This window comes from Pseudorasbora parva, chromosome 5, assembly GCF_024679245.1.
Source record: "Pseudorasbora parva isolate DD20220531a chromosome 5, ASM2467924v1, whole genome shotgun sequence".
In the NCBI taxonomy this organism is placed as follows: Eukaryota; Metazoa; Chordata; class Actinopteri; order Cypriniformes; family Gobionidae; genus Pseudorasbora; species Pseudorasbora parva.
Window position 1 is genome coordinate 46,117,269 of NC_090176.1, and position 26,914 is coordinate 46,144,182.

At 37.3% G+C, this 26,914-nt stretch overlaps 1 protein-coding gene across 11 annotated transcripts in view; it reads right to left on the minus strand.

Moving 5' to 3' along the window:
* tns1b (tensin 1b) overlaps positions 1 to 26,914 on the minus strand; it is a 288,631-nt gene that overhangs the window by 77,696 nt on the left and 184,021 nt on the right. For 9 of the 11 annotated variants that reach the window (XM_067444489.1, XM_067444488.1, XM_067444483.1 and 6 more), the window contains 5 exons: positions 16,095 to 16,136; positions 6,636 to 6,685; positions 3,128 to 3,299; positions 2,791 to 2,841; positions 2,580 to 2,702 (listed from right to left, as the gene is read on the minus strand). In XM_067444489.1, coding sequence (XP_067300590.1) covers positions 2,580 to 2,702; positions 2,791 to 2,841; positions 3,128 to 3,299; positions 6,636 to 6,685; positions 16,095 to 16,136 — 438 coding nt within the window. Of the gene's footprint in view, positions 1 to 2,579; positions 2,703 to 2,790; positions 2,842 to 3,127; positions 3,300 to 6,635; positions 6,686 to 9,904; positions 10,120 to 16,094; positions 16,137 to 26,914 lie in introns of those variants that run through there. The other 2 variants (XM_067444492.1, XM_067444494.1) reach the window with 2 other exon arrangements.

Genomic DNA, 26,914 nt, shown 5'->3' on the forward strand with positions numbered 1-26,914 from the left:
CCGCAATGTGACTTAACCAGATCAGAGGGCGATGAAAGAGTAAATTCAAATGAATTGTTTAAGAAAACAGATTAGCTTGAACCTCAAGACTGGGTCAGGCAGAGGCTTTCAAAACAATGGTGAAGTTTTCATGTAAAATCAGTCATGTTTTCTCACGTAAAGGCCCTGCGACTGCATTGTAAATCTCACTGCTCAGACCACCGTGACCTTTGGGCCCACGCCACCCAGGGTTTATTAGGAGAAGCCTAAGAACGCCATCTACTGACAGAGCACTATGGGTAATATTTACAGTGACTATAATGTGCAGAGAAAAAACTATTATGCAAACATCAGTTTCAAGACATAGTGAGCTTCCTTGCTGTCTATACCTATTGAGGGAGCATCATAACTCCCATGATACCTTGTGAAACTCAAATTACAATAGATTTCAATTGAGTTCATATGTTGGTGAACTAGCAAAATGATACTTCAATAAGCATAAAAATGTAACGAATAGTAATACTTTTTTTGTTGCATTTTATATCTATATTAAGTAATATAAGTACTATCTATATGCACGTATTTAAATCCAATCAGTAGTGCATGTATGATGCCTTGAAAATCCAGCTCACTAGGTTTTCTTTACATGCTGAGAGACATTATGATGTTGGATGCATCTCTTGATAGAAATAAATGTTGTGGTGACAAGGCCACATTCTTCTATTGTTCTGTGATCCAGTTCTGATGCTCTCGTGCCCACTGTTGGTGCTTTCGGCTGTGGACAGGGCTCAGCATGGGCACCCTGACTGGTCTGCTGCTATGCAGCCCCATACGCAACAAACCGCGATGCACTGTGTATTTGGACACCTTTCTATCAGAACCAGCATTAACTTCTTGAACAATTTGAGCTACAGTAGCTCATCTGTTTGATTGGACCACAGGGCCATCCTTCGCTCCCCACGTGCATCAATAAGCCTTGCCCACCCATGACCCTGTCGCCGGTTCTCCACTGTTTCTTCCTTGGAGCACTTTTGATAGATACTGACCACTGCAGACCGGGAACAGCCCACAAGAGCTGCAGTTTTGGAGATGCTCTGACCCAGTCATCTAGCCAACACAATTTGGCCCTTGTCAAACTCACTCAAATCCTTATGCTTGCCCATTTTTCTAACACATCAACTTTAAGGACAAAAAGTTCACTTGCGGCCTAATATATTCCACCCACTAACAGGGGCCGTGATAAAGAGATAATCAGTGTTATTCACTTCACCTGTCAGTGTTCATAATGTTTTACCCAAGTGGCAACCTCCCCCAGTTTCACTTGAAGCCAATACGGAAGTGACTTAAAACGCAATTCATCAACTGGCAACTAGGGTCAGGCTCCAGAAGGGAGCAGAATCTCATTGAGCTCCATATTAAAATGCCCACCTTTACAGCAGAAAAAAAACATGTTTACAGCCTGGTACAAATTGTGGTTTTGGTCTATACGGCTAATTTTGCCCCTCATGACAACTGTGAGGGGGTGAATTTTTTTATAACTCGGTCATTTAAATTATATAAATAATAGATTATATAATAAAGATTCAAATGGTAATGAATCAGCGGATTGATTCATGATTCAAACTGCCAAACTGCTGAAATCACGTGACATTGGCGATCCGAATCATGAATCAATCCGCTGATTCATGACCGTTTGAATCTTTATTTGAGGATTGAAAACAAACGCAGAAGAGAAGACAATGCTGAATAAAGTCGTATTATTTGTTATTTTTGGACCAAAATGTATTTTCGATGCTTCAAGAGATTCTAATGAACTAACTGATGTCACATATGGACTACTTTGATGATGTTTTTATTCCCTTTCTGGACATGGACAGTAAAGTGTGCATAGACTTGGATACGCTCTCGGTCTAAATATAAAATATCTTAAACTGTGTTTCGATGATGAACGGAGGTCTTATGGGTGTGGAACAACATTAGAGTCATTAATGACATCAATTTAATTTTTGGGTGAACTAACCATTTAAGGGCGTGGCCACTTTGAGTGACAGGTGGATAGTCATTTATCCGCTGTCTGTTAGTCATTGCGTCACCTCAGCTCTGCCAACGCCCCTCCTCTTTGCCCATTTTCTGTTATCCAGGAGTGATGTGTGATGACGCGTTGCCAAGATGACAATGGCCAATTTGTCTCTACTTTACGCTTCCAAACTGCTCTTCAGAATCCTATGGGTGACTTCACGGACACTACGTCCATATTTTTTTGTACAGTCTATAATTTTACCTGAACTGTGTATAATGATAATACAGTAAATAACATTTATTATCAGATTTCTAGATTTATATTTACTAGATTCTAGATTTTATTTACTAGGTATAACTATAATTATTTAGCTTGAATTGATTTTTTTGCTGTGCATTATGGGATGATCTGTTGTATACATCTAAGTTGAAGAGCCTTCGATTTAGTAGCGCATTTATAATGCCTTCAAATGTTTACTTTACATGATAAGAGACATTATGATGTTGGTTGCTTGTGTTGCTAAAAAAAAAAAAGCATTGCTCCCATTCCCAAAGCAGAACAAGCACAACTAAAACCATACCTTATTGTGTAAGACCACCACATTGTGACTGTCAGCGTTCATCCATGTGTCCATGGCTTTGCAGATGCTGCAGATCTTATCCAAAGCTGGAGCGTGATGGTCCGGCCAGCCAAAATCCAGCACCTCACACAAACAAACACACAAGAGCATAAGTAAGACCAAAGAAACAAACATCTCTACATTAGATAACATAAAAATAAACTTGACTTACTTTGGGATTCAGCTTGGAGATATCATATCGCTTTTCACTGAGGTTGAAGAGCTGTAAAAAATATCAGGGTGTCATTTACTAAAGTAAATACAATACAAATAACATCTACATCTCAATAAATTATATTAATATAAATAATAGAGGCGTCCTCTTCATGCCTCTATGCCAACAGGAGACGTAACAGTGCACAAATTTAAAAATCTTCTAACCTGAACCCTTACACTTAACCCTCATCTAACAGTGTACTAACAGTGTACTAATACTCTAATGTTACAATGTTGCTTATAGTTATAAATAAAGTGTAACCCTCAAAGCTATTGAGTTTTTGAGGTCTCACCAAGTAGTTGTCACCATGTTTAGAGCGTAGCATGGTGGCCACCTCCTTTATGTTAGCGCTGTAGCTCGGTTCTTCTACATTACTGGGGAAGGTCACAGAAATGATGCGTTCTGTTATGTAGACCAGGTCCACCTCATAGTTTTCCTCCATGGCCTGGATCAAACTCAAACTCCTGCAAAAATCCAGAAAAGATCAGATAACTGTTAGAGAACATCAGCAATTACAGTGCATGTCTACAGCAAAAAACTTGCTCTTTTCAGTGTGCAACAAAGGCAATTCACAAAGCACAACATTCACTCAAGCACAGTCTTGTGTCTCACAGTACATGACATCATGAAATCACCATGTTTTTTCAGAAAAATGCCTCACCTCAAACATGTCAGCGCTGAACAGTCTATTAAACACATATCTGATGTTCAGTATGGTTTGAATAAAATATAGTGGGGAAAGATTGATCGCAGAGATAAACAAATGAGATATGAAAATATGGTGCATTCCATGTGTGCAGCAGGGCAGACAAAAGAAAACAATTTGGTCACTGGTGAGGCATAGGTCTGCCAAGGATGTAACCACAATCAGGCCCCCCATCTCTGACCTCACTCTCTGCTCATGTCTGGATTTCAAGGCAATCAGACAGAAGTACAGCAGGAAGAAGGCCGTTTTTAAATCCAGGGCTATGTTGCAAAACCTTGTAAGCAGCATTTTAGTGTGCTCACAAAATGAAAACAGTTCAAAAAGGCTGAATTCTCTTTCTGACCTCCCTAAAGAAGGATTGACCTCTCCAAAAGGACATGAAAATAAGATGTTGGGAGAAAGTAGGAAGTAGTCTACCCATAATATGAAGCTTTACCTGTAAATATGAAGATGCATTTCTAGCTCTGGCCGATTTTAAATTGTAATTTTGGTCACCCCTGAAATGGGTCATACCTGTTGAATTAAGTACATACAGCATACACAGCTCCTTTGAATAATACCATTTGCCCTCTTTAATGCTATTAAAATTAATGTATGAAGAAAACTTTGCTGAAAATACCCTTAACTTAACACTAAAACAAGAGGATGCAGTTTATCAATTGCACGTGATTGCATAAATTACTATAATATTATGCATGTGAAGGCATTAATATATAATCTCAATAAAATATAATATTTGATCTCAGTTGCTGCAGTGAAATTTCTCCTTCTGCAAGTTTCTCAGTTTGGCCAGCTCTAGGAAGAGTCCTGCTTGTTCCAAACGTCTTCCATTAAGGATCATAGAAGCTACATATTTCTGTCAACCTTCAATAGAAAATCAGTTTTTCTGTCTCGACACGATCCTGACTCTGAGCTCAACTGGCAGCTCCTTTGACCTCACCATGGCTTGGTTTTTGCTCTGATATGCATTTTCAGCATTTAGACCTTTTATTGAGAAGTGTGTGTCTTTCAAAATCATTTCTATTTAATTGAATGTGCAACAGGATAACTCCAATAGACGTGTAGTAATATCTACGAGCGAAATTGGAACGCTCCTGAGCTAAATTTCAAGTGTCCCAGAAAAGGGTATAATTACTTATGTAATGTAATTGTTCTTTTTATATATATTTTAAATACATTTGCAAAGTTATCACAAATCAGTTTTTTTGCTTGATCATTATGGTGTATAAAATACAGATTAAAGTGAAATATGTAGTTTATGACAGCAATATAAAATGTTTGAAAGCCTCCAATAAATGTGTATTGTTATGTTTATTTTCATTTTTTATAGTTAGCAATTCACAATTAATTTTACAACATGCTAACACAGCTCTATTGAAATCAATCACGAGTTTGCTTCCTGTGTACTTTAATAGGAAGCAGACAGTAAGGCAGCTCACTATACTTTGGAACAGGGCATGCAAACCTTTAGTAAATTACAGTCAGTGTTTGAACTCAGGCTGTGTAGCTTTTGGAAAGATACATTTTGGTGAGGCCCATTTTTGCTCTTGTTTAGCAATGAAGCCATGCATAGGAAAATCTGGATTGTGTCATGTTTTCTGGGCATTGCAGCCACAGTAAATCATGTAAATCTCTCTACGGCTGATTTTAATCGAAACGCGAATTTGCATTCAGTGCATTTTGGAGAAATAAAAGTAAATAACATGATTGTGATTGGTACATGACATATAAACATTGTAATTGCACCACAAGTGTATGGGAAACACACACAGCATTGCATAGCTCTCAAGAGATCTCTCTGGATGATCTCAGTGTGTGGAAATTGAAAATACAAGGCGTAACTATGTCTGAACAATCCTTTAATGTTAAGGATTTCCCCCTGTTCCCACGATCATTGTGAAAGCCCATAAGGTTTGTGCATTCTTTCACTTTTAAACAAACCTATTCAGTGACCTTAATCTTAATCAGGTTCTAAATGCACTGAAATTTTGCTTTACTTAAAGACTGTCACTATTATGGCACAATTTGAAAAGAAAAGTTTGACTACATTTTCAACTCAGACTAGATGCTCATCAAATGACGAAAGGGCATAGATGATTTTAAAAAGTTGATTCAGGTGCCTGGATCTCAAAATCTTTTCATACATTCTGTTCTGTTGGCATGTTTGTGCTGTTAACCAGTTTGCATAATTCCTAAGTTAAATGGCAGCTAAAACAACACAGATAGTGCATGCAAATAATAAAATAGTGATATCAGCGGGTGCAATGTTTTCTCCAAAATTAGATAAACTACAGTACTCCGCAAACTCAATCTACTATTGAAAAATGCCTTCCCATAAAAAACAAGACAGGAATGCTCTTTTATGGGGGCAGAAAAACAAAGGGCTCTCAAAGGGTCTCATTTTAAGGTTGTGTCCAAATGGAAAGTTTCCCAAAACAAGAGACAAACAAAATAGCTGCCCATGTAAAATAAAAAGTCAGAATTCCCCCTGGTAGCTGAAATGGGAGCTATTTTAGTAATGGACTTCTCAAAGCATCTTCTCACAGCCTGGCATGAACACACCCAACAGCTGAGAGGAAAGTGTTATATAACATGAGACTAATCTTTCATTTGTTTTTGAATAATCTTTTCTTTGGGTTTGCACCCTACACTGCTTTCTAGAATGTTTTTTGTTTATAAATAGCATTCTGTTGGACAAACTCCTAATTTTTAGAATAGAAATGAATGCGTAACTATATGATAACAGGGGTTTGTTTTCCCCACGGGTGGGCAGTGTCTCCTTTCTTGCATACATCTATAGTTAACAATCACTCAAGATGAAAGTATCATTATTATTATATATTATGTGGTAGAAAAGCCCTATTAGGACATAATAGCATATGCCTTTGTGTAGATGCTTTAGAACTTATTTTTATTCTTTGCACTCATAAACTGCAATAAAGAATGTGAGACAGATCCAAGCAGAGTCAGATGTCAAACGGAGCTGGATTTAGGAATGCTATGAAGTTCTCTTGAGATTTCACTAAAGCAGAACATATAGAAAAACACGAGAGATGTTGACTAAACTGATGATGAAGACAATGCCATATTTTACCTGGATGGTCTGCGTCGAGACTCCATGCTCTTGGAGGATTTGGTTGAGCCCTAAAAGAAAAGAAAATTAGATTTGTTAGAATAATAAAAATCTAGTTGAGGAATTTAGTGAAACATTAGTCAGAAACAGAATTGATTAGCTGTTGTTTTCTGTTAGTTATGTGAAAATCAACACGCACAATGAGTATGCCTAAATTGATGCAACACGTGACCGTGGAGCACAAAACCAATCATAAGTCTCTCGGGTTTATTTGTGGCAATGGCCAACAATACATTGTATGGGTCAAAATTATCCATTTTTCTTTGATGCCGAAAATCTTTAGGATTTTAAGTAAAGCTCATGTTCCATAAAGATATTTTGTAAATGTCCTATCGTAAATTAAAAGTATTATTAGTAGTAATAAGCATTGCTAAGGACTTCCTTTGGACAACTTTAAAGGTGATTTTCTCGATATTTATATCGTATTGCACCCTCAGATTCCAGATTTTTTTGAAATAGTTGTATTTTGTACAAATCTTGTCCTATCCTAACAAATCATACATGAATGGAACTCTTATTTAAATGTACCTTATGACTAGTTTTGTGGCCAAGGGTTACACATGCTTAAATAAATGCAAGACGAGACCATGCATTTAAATATTTGCAGTATGTTGTGATTTCTGAACATTTTATCAATGCAAGTCAATGGAAGATTTTTATTCTTCTTTAATCTTACATTTCATAAAAGTTATAACGTCTAAACATAACAGTTTAATCATTGCAAAGGTCTACAGAATTAAATTGATTTTTGCTAAAAAATCTAGTAAAAATACTAACAACGGTTTTGGTAGAGTTTAGAATGAACACAACAGACAGTGAACACTTTGTTCAGCTTATACAGATAATCACAAAATGACCAAATAATGTCCAATTATTCAGCCTGGCTGATAGAGCGGACTAATAATGATCTCACAAATACGACAGTTTCCAGATGTTTTTAGCCCATTTCCTGTACAAAAAATGACCGTAACCAGTTTATCTCAGGCTGTTCTGCTGATTACACCAATGAAAAGGCCATTTGTTTGGACAGTTACCTTTTGTTTTGCATTTCTCCCTATGTAAAACTGTGTTAATACAGGTGGAAGAGAGCTGATCTGAGAGAGTGCAGGCTGTATCTAATGTTGAATATGTCATCTCAGCTGTATATACTGTACAGGCAATGACAGCCTGTGAGGTGAGTTGAGAGAATTAAATTATATGGATTCGCACAGGAGACATTGAAAGGTGAAGTGTGTAATTTCTGCACTATTTCTTTTTTCCAATTCAGTGCTGGTTAAGGGACAGAAATACATGCTTCACCTTTAATATCACATCTAGAGACTAAAAAAGTTAAAGTGTTAATGGTCTCATTCGGAGTCTTATAAAAGTAGACGAAGCCTCGAAAGATGCATGGTTTATGCTCACCGTCTAAATGACATACTAGACTGACGCAACTAAAAAGGAACAATGCTTACTAAGAAAACCAGAATCCAACATATAATTATACACAGTTCTTGGGCCTTTTCTAGAAACTCTATAGGCCTTGTATGTGGTTTCCCATATGTAGCAGTCTTAGAATAGTATAGAACAACTTGAGGAAATTAAATGATGGGAAAATGTCAAGTTCAAATGTCTCCAAAAATATAACAGCACACTGAAGATTGAATCTGGTTCCACAGGAACACTGCTTAATGAGTGATGCATTACAGTAGTGCATAACTAGTATGTTTTTACAATAATATTCATCATAGAAATTGGCAAGATTAATTTGTCTAACAAAACTCATTTGGTATTCCATTTGGTAGAAAAAACTAAACAAATGGAATGGCACTGCAAAATGACTGTTTTCAAAATGTTTTCTTGAACCCATAGTCCCGCCCCAAACTCATGCAATTGGTCAATGATGCTGCAGCAAGACACACACACACACACACAGCCCCAACACATCAAAACAGTAATAAAAAAAAGTACACACATCACCTAATTTCCAAGTCTGGAAACTCCAATATTGACTTTTAATTTTAATTTGTAATTATTATCTTAAATAAATACTTAGATTGACTCTCCACCTAAAAATTATAGGTGGTCGTTTTATAATCACCGCCTTTTAAACCCATATATCTTTTTTTTATATATCGGACACAAAAAGAAGATGGGGTCCAAAACAACAGTGACTTCCCATTGACTGTCATTCTCCAAAAAGGGTTGAAACATACTTGTAAGGAATAACATGATGTAGTAAACAATGACAGACTTTTTTTTTTTTGGGGGGGGGGGGGGGATAATAAATATCCCTATTATAAAGGGATACCTTTTTCACGCTGACTTCGAAATGTCATGTTTAATTAAATGTGTAATTATTTAATTCAAATCCATGGAATTTACTAGCAATTTCTGAATGACAATTGTTTCAAAATAAATTCAACACAATTTTTCTTTCAGTGTAGGAGAATTCATTAAATAAAAGGTTCCCACACAGCACTAGTTTCCTAAATAATTCTTGTTTCCAACAAAGTCTACTACATTATTGTTTGCACATATAATACTTAGAGACCAATCAAGCTTTAAATGATCAGACTGTAAAAGACCATTAACACATTTTGTAGTGTAACACACTTTTGTGTGTATAGATTACTGGGCCAGGCCATTAGGAACACTCATAAAGCACAAAGAAATACAAATAAGCCATACTAAAAGAGATTGCCAAAGGCGCTCCCTTATAGCCCGAGAAAGACATTGCGACACACTTGAGTAAAACAACCTTGGCATTGCAAACCCCCTCTCTCCATCCACAGGGTCCACCTTCCATCTCTCGCCACACCGTGCCCGGCTCCAAAAACATTCCCTTAATCAGCCGATAATTGCGACCCCCAGAAGGACAGCCAAAAAAGGGTGGGTGGGTGTGGGGTTGGAGGGGGTCTCAGCCAGGCTTGATCAAAACCAGCTGGAAATGCTGCTTTCGAGCGGGCCCGACAAATGAACAATCAGAGAGCGCAGGGAAGAAAGCGAGGGATAGCTTTGAGGAAAAAGTTGCCACTGCACAAAGACCTACACTCTTAAAAATAAAGGCTCTTGATTGGCATTAAGAACCATAAACATCCATGGAACCTTTCCATTCTTTAAAGTGGAATAGTTCTTTTAAGAACTGTTCACTGTAAACACAAAAATGGTTCTTCTATTGCATCACCACCAAAGCACCCTTCATTTTTAAAAGCGTACAACCAAAGTAAGGTAGAAACCTGAAGGCCTACCTTAAACAGGTAACCCGTACTCCACCTCCACGCATCACGCAAGGAGGACAAGCGCCTCCGTAGGGAGCCGCTGGGATTCATGGTCGGGAAGTAATGCTTCCCTTCTCCTTGCATTCCCCTTTTCCCGAAGCGCGCCCCACGTTCCTGGCTCTATTTTGGTTCTGCGCTGTGCCGAGGATGCCACATGCCTGGCGTCAAACTCAAGCGGACCACAGCTTTCTTCCTTCTCCCACTTGCAGGGTTACTCTTTCCCTTGTTTTGTTCCCTCCCGCCTCCCTTTTCGGCCCCTCCTTTTTCCTCGGCATCTCTCCCCTCCCTCTTTCCCATGCTGTGCGTGTGTGCGCTGCTGCCACCCGCGTTTGTTTGGATCTTCGGTCTAGCCTTTGCTCCCTCTCTGGGTCACACACTCAGCAGCTGACTGGAGGAGATGATCATTCTGACCTCACAGCTTCAACTATTCACAGTTGTGTCACCTCCAGTAAACCACGGCCCATCACCTCACTTTCTCTAGCATATAAATGTAGTATATAAAGCATATAAAGTAGTCAAATGCATGACCAAAGATTTTTTTGGTCATGCATAGTTTTCATCCCCTAGGTCCCTAGGATGCTAAAAATAGCTGTAATTTAGCTTTTCGTGAGCATTTTCCATCCTCTCACTGACCCTGAAGCAGGCTGTGTTCTTTTGCTGCAATGTCTTTTAAGATTTCTATGTAAACGTTCATGAAATGGACCCTTTTAACAGTGTAATGATGCATTTACACATTAAAATTGCAAATCTAGCCAATTATTATTATTTTTTATTTACGCAACTCTTGATGGAAATAACATCACAACATTTATTTCCATCAAGAAGTGCATCAATGTTTGGTCAAAATCTTGTATTGACAAATGATATTTACTTTCCAGCACTCTGTAAAGTCTCCTCCAGCACATCCCAAAGACTTTCAATGAGTAAGCTCTGGACTCAGAGGTCCCAATTCATACTTGAGAATGATTCTTCATGCTCCCTCCTATCCATTCTTTCACAGTTTGAGCCTTGTGAATCTTGACATTGTCATCCTGGAATATGCCATGATATGGATGTTTAAGAAAGGAAAAGCTAAAAACTCGATCAATTAGGGTTAGAAGAACTGTTGCCAAACATATAACTCCTTCGGTTCCTGGGCGGTGTGTTTGGGATCATTGTCATGCTGAAAGACCCAACCATGTTTCATCTTCAAAATTACAGACCTCTCTCATCTTTTTAAGGGGGAGAACTTGCACAATTGGTGACTAAATACTTAAATACTGACTAAATACTTTTTTGCCCCACTGTATATACAGAATTTTAAAATTACACTGATAGAGTTTTGTTAAAACATAGGACTTGATGAACCTGAAACATATTTTACTCTTGCAGGTTCTTAGCATCTATACTTCCTCCATATTACCTCGCCGTGGCTTTATGGATCAAATTTCTGAATATTAAACAGGTGTTGTTGACGTGGAAATGTGGGCGGCTGTATGCTACAGTCTTCATCGGTTTGACGTCAGTAAAACAGAAAACATTTTTGCGGTTTAGTCTTCAATAAACGCTCTTTTTAAAATATGGAGAATGTTTTGAGTTCTGAAAGTTTCAGTATGTTTTCATAGAACAATGAACCCTTTATCTCAAAAAAATGAGGATTCCTCATTACACGACTCATCCTAATCAGAGCCAGTCCAATGACTATAGTCCAACCAAAGACCATTTCAAAATATATTAACCAGTATCTCAGTTAGCAGGAGAATTTTTGTCTAAATGATAAATGAGAGAAAAACAGACAAATGTTTTATCAAAATATCCTTTAAAAAAAATCGGCTCTTGAACAGAAAAAGAAACATGACACAGGAAGTCATATGACAAACTGACTTTAAGATTCAAAGGGCTTGTTATTGTGAATCAAAGACATCAGCATAACCACAACTAACTGACCATGAGAGACCCTAGAGGTGAGGGTGGTGCACGTCTCCCATGATGCCTCACGAATGAGTAATACTGCCTGATGCAGCTGCAAACATACACTGCTCCCAACATCCAGAGAGCTATATTCTGGATTATTTACAGAATTGCAAAATGGCAAGAATAATGCAGCATGATGAATGACAAGCTTAACATATTTTCATTCAGAGGAATATCCAGTGTTTTGGCATTAGGGCACTAAAGCCGAAGGAGCCTGGAGGAATCTGGAGGAATCTGTCTGAATTAAATCTACAAATGGGCCTTAGAACCCCAGCATGTCATCTTTAAGGTTTCTTGGTTAAATCTTGCTTATTTCAAAGCCTTTCTTACTGAGGAAATTAGGGTTTCATTTTCAATTCATTTTCCTCAGAACTAATCATGGACACAAATACACATACATGATCATCCATCATGAATGCAATATTAAAAGCAACAAAAAGGTTTCCAAAACTGTGCCAAAAGGGATGTGTTTTTAATTTTGTGATGTGTTGCAGTAGTATTTTGGGTGGCACAATGCAGGACTCCAATTTGCACATGGCATGCTAACCACCCGAAATGACTTCCAGTCTGAAACAGTGACAACAATCAGCAGTGTATGAACAGGATTAGGTGCGTTCATTTTTTTTAAAGGCAAAATATAGTGCAAAAGTCGTAAGCTGTCCTGATGTATATCTACTGTAAAAAAAAAATTACAAACCAAACTCTTGTTATCATGGTAATTTTTTAACAGCTTTATGTCAGTTTTGGGTGGTAAGAAAAATCCAGTTTGTAAAACGATACTTCCCTTCTCAAGTTTAATATGATCCAGGAGTATTTGGCAAATACTTTAAGCTGATCCGTAAGTGAATCATTACACTAAATAAGCTGCATGGATGATGTGTTTCAACCGTGACAATTATTATTCAAAGTTCCTATTCACACATCCAGTGGAAAAGCACAAACCATCCCACACAGAACATGTGTGTGTAGAAACTGCTCCGATTACCACCATTGCCCATTCATCATTCATAGAGTTTGAAACATCCCAAACCCCTTTACATCTTTAATTATCTAAAAATGTGTCTATTTTGATTATGAATTCAGCTACCAATAAGCAAAATACAGTACAGTACAAGTTTGTGAATAAACCACTGTATAGGTAGCCTAGAAACCTAGACGCACCCTAGCGGCAGCAAATTTAATCTGCCCGCAAGTGTCGTCTAGGAACTCTCAGTACCCTTCTAAGCTGTATTCCCCTAACTCTTGCCAGACATCGTGTATAGAGTCGGTGGGCGGGGCCATAATGACGACGGCCGAGTTTTGTTTGCGTGCTTCTAGTAAACACAGAAACTGGCGAACGGCGGTCTTTCGAATCAGCTTTGACCGCGACTCTGGAAGACTTGGAGTTAAGCTTTTCTCTGAGAAAAGAACAAAGAACGGCACTGAAGTCATTCTTAAAAAGGGAAGATGTGTTCAGGGTTTTGCTGACCGGATACGGCAAATGTTTAATCTATCAACAAGCTCTGTTTCACCTTCGTTGCTCTGGTTGGCGTAGCGCTATCCTATCGCGTGCAGAGGGAGTTAGAAAGACAACCGTTTATCCCGCCCCTCGGATTGAGCTGTCTATGGTGAGTTTCCAGACCAAACATCTTGATGTGGGTCTGGCTTGTCAGGCTACTGTATAGGTATAGCAACCATAATAACTTTTATATATTTATTATTTTAATAATTATTAATAATTCATTATACATAAACAATGATTAATCATATCAAATTAATAATTATTTAATATCTGAGTACAACAAACGTAACTTTTATATTTATGTATTTTATATATATAATCATTAAATAATCATAATAATTCTTAAAGCTACACTGTGTGATATTTTCCCCCATCTAGTGGTGAAAAGCTATATGACCATCCAGAGAATAATAGTTTCTGTTCCTCTCAATTCTGATTTCGTTTTAACTCCTACGGAGGCCGATTTCGTCCAAGATTAACATGGCAATCCCCCTCTTCACATTCGACACAGTGCCATCGAGTGTTAAAACACGAAAGGCGAAGCTTGAATTTATAGGTATGTCCCTCTTTGGCTAATGTACTTTCAAGATGGAGGGGCAACATGGCGACCAGCATTCGAAACCCTCACCCATATGTATTTTCAATGGCATATTATAAACTTACAAGAATACTTTATTACTTGAAAGAAGTAAATATACATTAATGAGCACATATATTTTTGAAAGAACGAAGTGTTTTTAGCTAAGAATAAACTAAAAAAGTTACACAGTGTAGCTTTAATTATACAGTCCCTGACAAAAGTCTTGTCTCTTGTGTACAAATTGACCTAAAGTGCCGCTGAAATATATTTTTAATCAAGATTTTTTTTTACAAGAAATGGCTCATTTTAATCCCACCAGCTTTTGTGATAATGTTTCAGTGAAAAACTAAACTTTCAAAAAGTATTCTAATATTCACAGCTTGGTAAAGCCCATTGAGTCAATTTTTGCAAAGACATAAGTGTTGTCACCTTGTCATACGAGCTTCACCTTTGACTAATAAAGGATCAATTAGGTCTCAAGTGTGTATAAAAAGAACCCCAGTTCACTAGACCTTCACATCAACTGCAACTAGACCTCTGCAAACATGCCTAAGATTCACCCTGAGACTAAAGTTTTGATTATCAAGAGGCTGAAGACCAGATCCACTGCTGATGTGGCAATTATTTATTTCAGTGCATTAAACATCATTTGGGAGGGTTTTAGCTTTTCATATGAGCTATTTCTAACACCAATTAATTAATTAAAAGTCAGGTTAATATCAGGTATTTCTAGAAAATAGATAAGCGACAAGACTTTTGTCAGGGACTGTAAATCATATTATGAATTAGTTAATTGTGGTGTTACATATGTATAACTATTAAGATTTTTTCTTTGCTTGGTCGAGGCGATAAAAAAAATATATATATTTTAGCCATTCACATAAAATAATGATGAAAAAAAAAGCCTCTACCAAGTTTATGGAATTAACAGAAACATGGTGAGCAGTAATTTGACTCTGGTAACACAGACTTGCCAGCGAATCATTAAACTGTTGGACTATGAGTTGATAAGGTTTTTAACATCCCGCCCATTTTCAGAATGTTCTTACATCCCTTACACATGTCGGGCTTTGCTTTTTATGCCATTTCCTTTAGCTACGCTCCAGCTCAATATTGTATCAATAAAACCATCTAATGATGTTTCAGGGGGCTTATAATAGTCTGGTGCTCTGTCCCTAAATCTCTGAGCATACTCATGCTCATATGGATGGCTCCAAACGAAAGTCTGAATTTTATTTGGATCAAGGCAGTTAGTCATCCACAGCTGCGTCTGGTGTGAGTGTTGTTAACCCAGGCATGAGGGGGATGAGGAACGGGGTGGACGGAGGGGCTTCTGAGAGGGGGGCTGCGGCACAAGTGAACACACATGCTTGAGCTGTAACTCACATCTCCTCCTCTGCTAATCAGTTAAAGGGATAGTTACACAAAAATTAACATCCAAACATGCATAATGTTAAAAACAACATGAAAAAACGTAATAACAACATAATAATCTTGGAAATAACGTAAAAGTGACAGATGTGAGCACTCTGAACTGCTGTTATAGCCTATGGAAAAGGATCTGCAAGTTTAATTTGTGTCCTTTTGGAATAAATATTACCATACAGGTTTGGAATGACATGAGTGCGAGTAATTTTTTTTGAGTGTACTGTCCCTTTAAAGCATATTCATTGGCCAGTCATTATAGCCCCAGTGAGGCTGTGTTTAGCTAATCCAACCAATAATTTGAGCTCCAGCGCTCCGTGAGGTTTAGACTGGTGAAGTTTAGACTACAGAAGCTGCATAGCAACAGTGTTAGCTAAAGACCTAAATATTTATATCTTAAAGCAGTTATTTCTGAAGCTGTCAGTAATGACTTTACACTGTATTCAAACCGACCCAAGAAACGGCAACACTTCAAACATTCTACATTTGGCTGTTGTATTTAGAATGTTGGAAACATAACCGTCATGTTCACACTGACCCAACGAGCTGCTCGATGTTCACTTTAAAGAAGGTGAGTGGAAAGGAAAATTTTGTGGATGTAGACTTGCTTGATGTTATGTGGGTGCAGTGTGAACTACAAAATATGCCGGCCATACTGATGCTAAGAAAACATGCATTCATCCACGATATGAAATACTTACAGTTGTCTCTATAAGTTTCAGGGGGAGGTCATTGCTGGGGGCCTGAAGTGAAGAAAACAGAAGAAAGAAAACAGGTAAGACATAAACGACTGAAGCATAAACTCACTGACACCTCTTCCACACTACATGTCTGCAAGACGATTCAGAATAAGACCGAATTACTTCTCTTTAGATTCATCCATATAATGATGCATTTCATCTAACTAATCATTTTATTCCAACGCAATTCAACTTATATCCTATCAAACAATCTAAAATAAAAAATAGAGCATAAGTGCTACCAACAATTTCATTGGTTCAATTCCTAGGGAAAACATAAACTGATATATTGATAAAATCATCTTGGTAATCTTGTCATACACAGGTCAAACAGCCCCAAAGAGTAAAAGAGAAGACATGGGCTGGGTCCAGTGTGTAGGTGCATCACTAAACAGCTTGGGTAAATATTTAGACAAGAGTGCATAGCTCCAGCGTCACTGTGAACGAGGGGGATCTGTCCAGGGGCTGAGAAGGACCATATACAGAAGTTTAGCGCAGGATCTGCAGCACAGTTTATTCCCCTGTCAACTCTGAGCCAGAGAAAGGTATTTATTTATGAGGACTCTGGCCCCCAAGAATCCATGATGTCATTTAAGGGCCAGCTTGAGTCTGGCTAGCCTCAGAATACCAATGTAAGTCTGAGATGACACAAGAACACAAGAAAGCACCATGTAGAGGCGGCACGACTCGAGCAAGATAGCGCCAGTAATATCTACGGTTCTTTAAACTACAGCTGAACTGGACGAAGAAGTCAGGAGATGCAATGTGTATAAAAGATACCTGTAATCAGCATTCAAATGATTGACAACCTAAAGAAAACCTAAAAAAGGTGACTGAAGGAGAAAATTAGGTCGATAAAGCCTTGGTTGACACAAAAATAATATATTTACATATATATATATATATATATATATATATATATATATATATATATATATATATATATATATATATATATATATATATATATATATATATATATACACATATAATGAGTACCTATATTATTTAAAACAGACCTGAAATGAAAAAATGATTTTTTTTTATTACTGTTTGTTACATGTTTTTATGTTTATTGAAGTATGGTTTTATTAGTTTAGCAACATCCCAGCTCTTTTAAAAAATCTATTGTGATTTGAGTTTCACAAGGTATCATGAGAGTTATGATTTTTTTTTAAATACATACATAATATAAATAAATATATAAAAATAAAATGCATCATTTCTAAAATAATAATAATAATAATATGCATGAGTGGGGTTTTGTTATATATTGTGAATTGCATCCAGGGAATCGTCCAAAACCTAAAGGAGAGCCGAAGCAGCCCCTGCTGAAGGACGAAGCCTCAGGCTATTGAGGTCTGAGTGGTCAGTGATGTAATGTGAATCATCAAATCTCTGGGTTCCGCAAGAGACCCTACATGTCTGTCTCAATTCCTGAGAAAAAAACACTCTCTGAGTCCATCTTCCAAGAGTAATAAAGATGGAGGGAAATTATACCCCAGCTGTAGAGTTTGCACTGCTGCAGCCCCCAAAACGGCCTCCCAGAGCTAAGGCTCAACCGCTAACTAGAGCGCATCCGCTGCCCCGACACGGAGCGAGAACTCTTGGCATCATCAACCCTCTGTGTGCTTTTGAGCTCCTTGTTATGTCCATCTAGCATAACCAACACCAAACCCATTATGGCCCTCGCTGGTCACACAAAGACATCAGTCTACCAGAGACGGTAAAACTGCCGGCACAACAACACGAAGAACACCTGTACAGTAGAAAGGGCATTATCTAGACCGCCTTTCTCTGTTATCTAGGTCTTCTTTGCCAAGAAGTTAAATGCAGAAGTTTTTACAACCACATCTGACAGAAAGCTGAGACTTTCAGAGAAGTGAACACCACACAATTAAAGCCTGCATGCAAATACACAGGTAAGATCATTTCACGGATAATCTCCCCTCAGCAACAACACAATCTAGTTTTAGTCTAGCCGGGGAGCACTAGATTATGAAGGTAAAGATCGGATTGGCTGAGAAGCGTGTGCAGATCAGACCCATGATAACAGTGCCTCGGGGAGTCTTTTTCTCCTCCACTGCTCCAAATGTTAAACCTTAGCACATTTTGCAAAATGTAATGCGCTCTCTCATCTTGCTTCAACTGCTCTCAGCATTTTGTAAACACTTCTCCTCTACTGCTTTCTACATCTTCTGGTGTTTACTTACATCTTTCTTTGATCCTTAAAAAATTCGAAACACTAATAGCCGTAGCTTACAGTAGGGTTCCTAGGATGATGGGTTAAGAGTATTGCACCATAGTAACGATGGTGAGCAATATTTTGCATTGAGCAACCCTCCTTTAGTCACCACAATCTTGGACAAAAGCTGCAATTTTTGTACATCAGCGGCAAAGATTCTTAATCATCAGGCTACTATTGCCAAAGTAAAGTCAGTGCTCTGGTCTTACATGCTCAGCAAGACTTCCTTCAGGCTTATGTGGTTTAGATTGCTTCTTAAAATGTTAACAAGAACTGATCTTTTTCAGCTCCAGCAGTCACGCTGGAGCTTAGTGGACAATGATCCTGTACAGAGTGCATCGGGTGAGGTCAGTTTCATCCTGTTGTTTCACAATAATGGTCTGGGTTGCTCTTGCAAACCCCGTTTGAAGTCTTCCTGAAACTAAGCAGATAAAAAAAAAACATGCACTTTCTTTGATACATGAAGGTAATGCAACACTTTTAATGTTAAATTTGTAACTTTTTTTGGATGGATGGATGGATGGATGGATGGATGGATGGATGGATGGATGGATGGATGGATGGATGGATGGATGGATGGATGGACGGATGGACGGATGAAGTGCCATTTTAAGCTAGCAATGGCTGGCTTATTAAAACAAACTCTAAATGTTGGCTTGATATAGCCTTGTTTGAAAGTTAATTAAATTTTTATTTTTTTATTTTTTTAACCCTTACGAATAAACAAAAACGGATATCTGTTTAAAATGTCACCTGTAGAAATTTGTAATACATTTGTATATACTTCTTTATATTAAGTATTTAAACTTTCGCAAATCATCGCTTAAGAATCGGCTTCCTTTCTGTTCACAAGTTGGAATTACACATCCACATGAAGTAAAACTGGAATTAGAGGAAGTTGAATTTATTGAATTACATGTTAACTAGAAGAAAATGTGAGTCTTCTTCCAGACTGGTCCATTCATTTTGTTAAAATTCTTATCCTCAAGTATGAGCCACAGAACGGCGATCAGAACTAACAAGGGCCGCCTGACAGGATTACAGGGGCAGATCTGTGCACCGACGGGTGCTCACGATGATCAAAAAGACAGAAATGCATGTGTGACTGACTTAATTTGGTCCAGACTGACACAGCTCATCATATGATCATACCACTCACTTGAACCGATTCACAGAACGCAAATTATAGCCCACTTAAGTAAATACTGCAGAAAGAAAAAAAGGCACAGGGAGTTTCCTAGCAGGAAGGCACAAATTGAGTGAACAGAGCCTCCTTTAAAATGACATGTACCTAAAATAAACCCAGACGGTACTTATGTGAAACCATGAACGCACTATTATCATTATAATTAATATTTCTATCCTAAATCTGCTCAGGCTGGTCGACTTTTCCAAAACTAGTGTCATCTGCTAAACTGATTCTATATCATCACAATAGATTGAGAGTTTACTTTTTAAAATTGTATAATGTGTTCAACTGAGAAAGGCTGAATGCACCACCACTGGAAAGAGTGTAAAAGATGTACTTTGAATTGGGAAATGTGGAGAAAACCCCAATTTACATTTTGCATACAGATGAATTACAGTACCTAGATTAATACATTAAACCAAAGTGTTTGTTTAAACTTGGAGAGATTTGCTGTGTAAATCACAACAAATGATCTCTGTTGAAAAAATGTACATCTGCAGAACAAATGCTAAAACTGCATAGCATCGTTTACACCCTCCCCAATACGCTTTATTGGCGTTTTTTGACAATCAAAAACCTGCAAACCTCTTGGTAAATCCACCTTATGCTGGAAGTTGGGATTTGGAACATGTTAGCTCGACTTTCAAATCTATTCTTATTCAGCAGTGCTATTTTTAACAAAAACTAAAATGCAAACAAATTAAATAACACAGTAAACTACCTGTGAAAATTAAAAAAATATTAAATTATATTAAATTTAAAACAAATGTTTAAAATAAAATAAAGATAAACTTTTTTTAATAAAATAAAATAAACAATATTCAATAATATATATATATATATATATATATATATATATATATATATATATATATATATATATATATATATATAAACTATTTAATAATATATACAATTAAATAAAATAATTAAAATGTCACAAATTAATTTTAGTTTTTATACTTTACACAGTATATTATAAAACTTTGCAACTAGCATGTATCAAACAAAATTGTTAATAGAAAGCATTCTCAAAATTCAACACCGTTCAAAATTTTATTTTATTTTTTTTACTATTTAGTGCATTACATTTTGTAGCCCTAAAATTCTAATACTAAGATATTAGTAGTTTCTAAACTACTATGTTCCAAAAATTCTGATATCACCAGTTGGTGGCTTGTTTGTTGCTGGTCCAAGATGGTTTTCCAACTATTGATCAGCTTTGTCCATGCAGCTAAAAACCATCGACCATGTTTCAAAATACTACAACTGTATTTTCTATTATAGTATACATATAGTATGTCTCCATCATGATCAGAAGCCAGTGATATCCCAGTTCTGACTTTGGATGGAAAAAAGTCCACAGTGAGCAGATCTACAGTCCCAGCAGAGACAGAGATGGGGAAGCACTTCAGTTTGGGAAGAGGGTGTGTCCACGTCAATTCAGTGAGACGGGTTCCTTCCCTCTCAATGTGGTATCCCAGCCTTTCTTCTGGGATCCCGAAATACTCGGCTTTTGTTTTGCTGCAGTCTCTCTGCATTTAGAACAAGACTCCCTGTGTTCTTCTGTTTCATTTCGGCTTCATGCGGGTTAAGTCATAGTGTTATGTTTCACTGCGAGGAGTTCAGTTTGTGCCTTTTTTCCACCCTCGGAATACTGATGATCAGCCACTATTTGTCCGGAATCACCCCTCTGACCATAATTTGTATGCAACAGGTATAAAAGGCATTTTTTAAAAGCTTTCATGTGCATTTCTGTGGGCCACAGATTTATATCCCAATGAAAATTCCTTAAGCCACACAGTTACAAGAGGCATTTTGTCAAATGTGCTTGTCCAACTAATGATGGGAAAAACTGCCTGTTCTATGTACAGTGCTTAGACATTTAGTCACTGACGTAGTTGAACTGCTTACAGAAATGCAATGAAGTAGATCAGATCTCTCCTCAAAAAGAAACCACAAAGAGGAGGCGCTTGTAGCCTGAAGTGAATGTACACACTCCACATTGTCTGCTGCCCCCTATTGGTGGCTACATGAAGAGCATGTTGCTACAGCACAGTAGATTGCTCCTCTGTTGATTTAAAGGGTTTATATCATTGAGGAATATAAATGTGGTTTACCTTTATAGATAAGATTTCAATATACCATTTACTGTATGTATATATACGGAAACTTCATGCTTCAAAAATAACTCATATGGAAGTTTCTAAATATATTTGAATACGACCATTATCACATCAACAACACCTACTGAGTGTTCAGAAAGTTAAAGGGTTAGTGATCCAAAATGACAATTCTGTCATCATTTACTCAACCATACAGGTTCGTAACCATATGAGGGTTTTCTTTTACGGGAACACAGAAAAATAGTTTCAGAATGACATGAGGGTGAGTAAATGATGACAACATTTTAATTTGGGGGTGAACTATCCCTTTAAGATGAAGATCAAATAAACAACTAACTATAAGAGTACAACGAGATAAAGTCTGTCAAATCTGTGCGGTTTCGGGATGCGTGTAGCACCTACTGCTCTACAGCTTTCACATTTAAAAAAATGAGTACTAATTGTTATATAAATCTGTTGTGATTTGATGCAATTGTACAAAGAGGGTGTTGCCGAAGGATGGAGCAGAATGTGCAATCTTGTAGATCGTGAATAAGTGCTTTATCTCATTACACATGCGGAGAAGAGCAGCCTTAGGCCCAATCACCCAATGCACTGTGATGGCAGGCGCGACACAAGAGGTTTTTTGCTAGTTACAGCCCGACACAGTTATCATTTAAACGTTTAAGTTGTTTAAGTAGCAAATGCACTCGTGCACATCTGCTATATATATATACACTCTCAGAAAAAAAGGTACAGTTCTGTCACTGAGGCGGTACCCTAAGGTACAAAAGTGAAAAGATACATCTTTGTACCTTACTAACCCCTAAATGGTACTAATACCTTAAAAGGTACATATCAGTACTTAAGAGTGCATATAAGTACCTTAAAGGAACATAGTAGTACCTTAAAGGTACATATTAGTACCTTTTGGGTTTTGTACCTTAGGGTACCGCCCCAGTGACAGAACTGTACCGTTTTTTCTGACTGTATATATATATATATATATATATATATATATATATATACATATATACATACATACATACATACATATATACATATACACATATCTGGGACACGATTGAGGGAACGAGCCAACGAGGATAATAAACTAAACTCTGTCCAACTGATGAAAGCCAAATATATATATATATATAACAATATATAATATATAATAATATATATATACACATACACACACACAGTAAAAAAAATAAAAAAATAAAATTAAAAATCTGCCAGTATAGTCTTTCCAGTCATTTTACGGATTTTTCCGTTCACCCTTGAAACACAAACTAATGCAATGTGTAATTCAATACAGGTAAGACACCTGTAAAAAAAAAAAAAAAACAATACGGAAAATTCCTTCATATTTATACAGTACATTGTGCCCTATTGATAGTATGGATAGTGCATCAAAAGAATAGATGATTTCCCTTGCAACCTCTCATCATATCAAATTATCTGATAACTCAGTTTTGGTTCATAAACTGTGGAAATGTGTTATTTGAGAAGGCAAGCAGCTGTTCGGCTCAAAGATCTGAAAGATATCTGTCAAAGTGCGGCCCACAGAGCACCTAAAAAGGACATGTTGTTTCATTCCTGTCTCCAGCACCTCAGAGCCAATTACAGTATGATTAAAATGTGTTTGGTTAATGTCCAAGCGTGGCTGAAACAACAACCTTTGAAAAAGAAAATCTACAACTGAGTTGTCCAGGTCTCCAGTGTACGTGAGTCAGGGGTTCTGATGGATAGTACGCCGCAGGTGAGGAACACACACCTAACATGACATCAGTGACACCTGCTTTTCTCTCACGCTTTTATTGGCCACCTGTAAGTTTTCTGGTGCAATGCAGCAGAGACGGAAAAACTGTAAACAGACAAGACGTTGTCCATTTCAGTGACAATCTGTGTTTATGCTAATGGAGGGTCATTGCCTGCCTTCCATCCCAAGAGAGTTCTACGGAAAGAATTCCGAAGATGGTATTCAGTTAAAGAATTCCGAGCTGTGAGAACCTGCGAAAAGAAACGTCCCAAAGCAAACCTCTGACCCTGGGTTGAGACTCACTACAGGGGAAGGACGTCACAGAGGACCCCTCAAAACAGACTCTGACATGTCATGTATTGCAGAATTCATTGTACAGTATGCGCTGAGAAAACGAGAGAGGACGCGAAGCAGAGAGCCTTAAAGGGCCTGGGCACTGAGAATATACACAGAAACACCAGAGTCCGCTGGTCTGCTCAATGTCACCCGAGGCCCGGCAAGCGTTTCACCCGCTTATGGCCAATTATGGCCAATATCACATCATGGTGAAACAGACGCAGACCAGATGGCTCTAGAGAAAGGTAAACAGCTATGAGAGAGAGAAAGCCTGAAGCCGGTCTTCAAAATACAACCAGTGTAGAGAGCATGTTATGGAGATAACGTCCACGTAATATATGTGTGTACGTCTACTCGTGTCAAATCAAAAAGTACAACACAGCAGATCACCTTGGATAGTGAACGTAATGTTAAAACACACATCTGTGTACAAGGTCAGGATTAGCAAAAACTTGTCCCAGTCACATTCCATCCCCCCAAAAATAAATACAATGAATATAATAATAATAATAATAATAATAATAATAATAATAATAAGAGAAGAGATTGTGTGCATTGTAAATCTCATTTAGTATAGTAACATGTACAGTTATACAGTGATTTTATAAATTAATATAATAGTATAGTATTATAAAATATTTAAAATGTTATGCAAAACAACAAATACTACTATGATGATGATGAATAAATATATAATATAATAAATATAATATAATTTAGAATATAACAAAATAAAATAAATATAATTAATATGTTTATATAATTGTTTTTAATTGTGTAGTAAAAAATTATAATGATGTATAAAATACTTATATAAAATAATTTTTATAAAACATATAAAACATGCATGTTTTAATGTAATAATTTTACATAATACTTTTTTATAATGTACATTTTTTTTATAAAAAATTGTATAGTCATTAAATAGGTATTAACTGCCAGTAAACAGGTTTAATTGTCAAAAAGGCTAAGAAAAGCATGCACAGAGAGAGAGAGAGAGAGAGAGAGAGAGAGAGAGAGAGAGAGAGAGAGAGAGAGAGAGAGAGAGAGAGAGAGAGAGAGAGAGATTAACATTAAGAAATCGTTGGTGTGATTGGTTGAAGGACTTTCCAGTTGCACAGAGTCCTTTAAACTCTGCCCACTGAGTCCCCAGATTAATGCTCAGTCTTAAATGATTGAGCATTGATCTGGAGATAGCCATAAAAAATGCGACCACCAAATCTTTGATAAAATCATTACCCATCTTGCTGATGTGCTGTTATGTTTTTTACAGACGTAACACCTACAGTGAACCTATCATTCAAAATTATAGATTCATATTGACATTCGATCCTTGTTATTCAGTCTCAGATCACAGGTCTAACCACCAGCCCGCCAACTCGTTTAACAGAGGAGAATTTACCAAACATGGAGCGAGGAGAAAGCAGGTCTAGAAGATCCAGCCCGACCACAGAAACACTCCTGAACTCACTGAAAAGCCATTAAACCGGGTTGTTTTTGGCTTCACTGAGCTGCGTCATTGTAAACACAGTGAGCCCAGCAGATTTGTCCTTGCTGAAGGCAGTGTGTGTGAGTGCTGAGGGACAGCGGCCGGATTTACAAAGCTTTTCTCAGCAGACTCAATATAAACAAAATCACCAAATATTCATGTTTGAGATGTTCAAGCTACAGGTCTAAGCCTTGAATATGCAGATTCTACATTTAACTTTCTATCTGGACAGCTGCTCAGAGTTTTCTTCATAAATACAGCCTCTGTTGTCATTAAGATCCCCGTTTATTTGTTCAACTTAGTGAAGTTTAGCTGCCACAGGCCTTCACTGTAACACTCACTCACTCCCTTCAGACAAAACATCTGCACACTTTTACCTCAAAATTAACACATTATCCTGCCCTGACTCCTAACTCCATTATAATTTATAATGATTATTTTAAATTATGCGTTTACATATACAACGATCAGGCATAAGAGGCGGACTGAATAACACTGATTATCTCTTCATCTTGGCACCTGAGAGTGGGTGGGATATATTAGGCAGCAAGTGAACATTTTGTCCTCAAAGTTGATGTGTTAGAAGCAGGAAAAATGGGCAAGACTTAGGATTTTAGTGAGTTTGACAAGGGCCAAATTGTGAGGTCAGAGCATCTCCTGCAGCTGCAAAAACTGCAGCTCTTGTGGGCTGTTTTCCCGGTCTGCAGTGGTCAGTATCTATCAAAAGTGCTCCAAGGAAGAAACAGTGGAGAACCGGCGACAGGGTCATGGGCGGCCAAGGCTCAATGATGCACGTGGGGAGCAAAACATATAATGTAATTTTATGTAATTATTACAGTATATATATATTATATTCGCCGGAAGCAAATAAAAAGTGGGTGGGTCAGTATCGGCTAAGACAAAATAAGATAGGTGGGGAAAAAATTTTTGCGGGGGGTCTGGGGGTTCTCCCCCACAAAAAAAAACGATTTCATAGATGTGATTTCCTGCATTATGATGCATTTGAGGCCATATCCCTTTCCTATACCAAAAAAGACCTCAAACCAGTCAATACCAATAGTCTAATAAAAAGGCATTTAACTGCCATAGACATCAACAGTTTCACAGATAATGATAATGAACAAGTTGCATGTTTTTTATGCTCCATATCCAGACAGAAAAAGTGCAGTTTACTAAACGAATGATTGGGCCAGACAAAATGACAGAAATCACTGAATTATTTACTTTTGCTATAGAGTAGGGGTATGACGCATGGCATTAAGTTTTGACACATATCGCGAGCATATGTTCGAATCCGCCTTTTGCAACACTCGCTCTACTCCCTTTCCCCATCACATATCAGATCGGAAAGGTTTTTATTTTCAATAAAAAATAGAAAATATTAGAAAAGGGGAAATAAAGCGTTTAACATGTGTTAAATAATACGTTTCTTAATAATTTTCTCGGTTAAGGGGTAGTCAAGGTAAGCAGACATGTGCTGAATTAGAGACGATAAAAGTGAGTGGGTCCAATATCATTGGTCTTAAAAAGTGGGTGGGTCTTGTCCCACCCACACACAATGGTTCCGACGCCCATGATATATATATATATATATATATATATATATATATATATATATATATATATATATATATATATATATATATATA